The following is a 2500-nucleotide window of genomic DNA, read 5'->3' on the forward strand; positions in this document are numbered from 1 at the left end:
TTTTTTTTTTTTGCGACAGAAACAGTTACACGATTCACATACGCCCCCCCCCCCTCCCCCGCACGCAGAAATGAAGACAAATAAAAATAACTTAAGGAAGGCCGATATGAACAAAATATGCACGAAAGGCACAAAAAAAAATAAAAACTTTAAAGTCATTCCGTCATGCCAGGGTGGATGACCAGCGGAGCTGCAAACATCGTGGCGAAAAAACTTGGGGTACAGACCTTAATTAAATTATGGGGTTTTACGTGCCAAAACCACTTTCTGATTATGAGGCCCGCCGTAGTGGAGGACTCCGGAAATTTCGACCACCCGGGGCTCTTTTACGTGGACCTAAATCTAAGTACACGGGTGTTTTCGCCCCCATCGAAATGCGGCCGCCGTGGCCGGGATTCAATCCCGCGACCTCGTGCTCAGCAGGGTGGGTGCCTAGTTGGTGTTTGCTAAAGGACATTTTTTTTTTGCCGCAAGTAAAACACACGCAAAAGGAAGACCCATAGAAGACAACATTTGTCTTCCTGACACCATAGCCACTGAGCAACCACGGCGGGTACAAACCTTATTGCGTCACTCATTCTTAGTAACGAAGGTCACAATTGCTTTGCGGTCGCTGTGATATAGACTGATCGGCATATTCGCAACTGCAAACGCATTCTCTGATGACGTCAAACTGATGCACGTACGCCGCTGGGTAGTCGGTTGGGCCGGAGCGGTGTGGCATCGCAAGCGATATGCCTGCACCACGAAACGCCTAAACCACTCCCTTTCCGGTCCCGACACATCCCACATTGAAATCGGCGACAACGACCACAGAGGTAGTGGCATCGTATAACTAACCCGCGCAAAGTGAGTAGCCGTGAACTTTACAGGGGATACGAGTTGTTGCGTTTTTTTGCATGCTTACACAAGGGGGTATGAGAGCTTACGGAGCTATATGAGCCATGGATGATTATAGTTTTCGAGTGCGGACACGAACATTTTTATGGCACCCTAACCATACTAAGCTCCGTTGTAAAAAGAAGTAAAGAAAGAAAGAAAGAAAGAAAGAAAGAAAGAAAGAAAGAAAGAAAGAAAGAAATCAGCAAAGTGACTCATTCTCACGCTCACGTTACGGAGCTCCTACGTTCCATGTTCCAAAACTGCGTCACAATATCTTAGAATGCCGCAACTCACAAGGAATGCGAAATGTTAAACCTGGAACGTGCCAGTTCCTCAACATAAGTGTAAGTATCGTGATCGCCTTCCTTTCCTCTCTTCCATTTATTTTTGTGTTGAGGCGGGGGTGGTGCGGTGGGGAGCAGGTTTTAATGCTGCTTTATTTTGATAAGTCTACTTTTGGTGGCTGTGCATTAATTATGTTCAACTAAAAAGACCAAACGTACACCTTGCTTAGCGACCATTATTGGACCAACTTTGACCTCGTATTATTCTGTCTTTCCTTTGTTGGATGGCAGGAGGAAATTCTAGTTGGCTGCGTCAACACATCTCTCAGGGACCATGTGGTAAGCACGCAGAAACACGATATTTGAGCGCGGTCATTTGTTCATCGAAAATATCGCTTGTCAATCTTGTTCCAAAGTAGATAATGCAGTACGCAGTCGTAACCTGAAATATGCATCTGATGTGGTGTCTAAAGCGGCCAAAGTTGGCACGCCACAAGTAGCTGTAAATAAACGTGCAAGAGATGTGTCAGTATGACTATCACATAACTAGCGGATAGAAACTAATAATTTCCAGCCGAATGTAAACATTGTCTTTCGGACAGTTGATGGCAATGCTAACGCAAGCACCTGTGCTGTTTCAAGCGCATTTTTTTAACGGTTATCTCGAAAGTAGTGCTTGACTCGGGATTCCTAAGGAGACACTGCTTTAAGGGCGAAGTGGGGACGGAAGTGGTTGCCATCATCGGTATTGGTCCAGAGCTAAAGCTTTCAGTTTAATACGAGGCTTTTATCCGAAAGAGTTGGCTTTGACCTTACTTCTCCAGGAAAACCATTTACTGTTTACCATATCCTTTTGCATAAGCACTGCTTATAAATACACTCTTTCTTAGCAAGCTATCATCTCTTGCAGCCGATCGTTGAGATAATGCAGTGTACAAATGTGCGTCAATCCCTTAGCTCTGGTGAAGGTGGTATCGGTTGGCGGGGTGGTATTCGTGCCAGTGGAACAATCCTGCTGTACCGATGCTACCAGCGGCACTGCAGGTGGCATTGGTGCCGGTGGTACAACCTTGCTGTACCAGTGGTACCAGTGGCACCGGTACTCAGGGTGGTATTGGTGCCAATGGTATAACTGTGTTGTACCGGCGGTAACAGTGGTATCGGAACCGGTTGCACCACCGTGCTGTACCGGTGTACTGGGTGGTATCAGTGATAGGAAAGCAGTAGCACAACGGTCCGGTACCGGTACCGGCGGTGCCAGCGTCCATCATCACCGCCCGGTGGTACCTGGTAAGAGGAGCGTTCTCGCAGTTCTTCCCACAGCCAGCGTTTTG

The 2500-nt window shown here is 47.0% G+C and overlaps 1 protein-coding gene across 1 annotated transcript in view; it reads left to right on the forward strand.

Annotated features, from left to right (window-relative positions):
* Positions 1-2500, forward strand: part of LOC142590977 (uncharacterized) — a 25872-nt gene that overhangs the window by 19807 nt on the left and 3565 nt on the right. The window contains exon 5 of the mRNA XM_075703347.1: positions 1458-1505. Within this exon, the coding sequence (XP_075559462.1) occupies positions 1458-1505 (48 nt within the window). The remainder of the gene's footprint in view (positions 1-1457; positions 1506-2500) is intronic.

This window comes from Dermacentor variabilis, chromosome 8, assembly GCF_050947875.1.
Source record: "Dermacentor variabilis isolate Ectoservices chromosome 8, ASM5094787v1, whole genome shotgun sequence".
Taxonomy (NCBI): Eukaryota; Metazoa; Arthropoda; class Arachnida; order Ixodida; family Ixodidae; genus Dermacentor; species Dermacentor variabilis.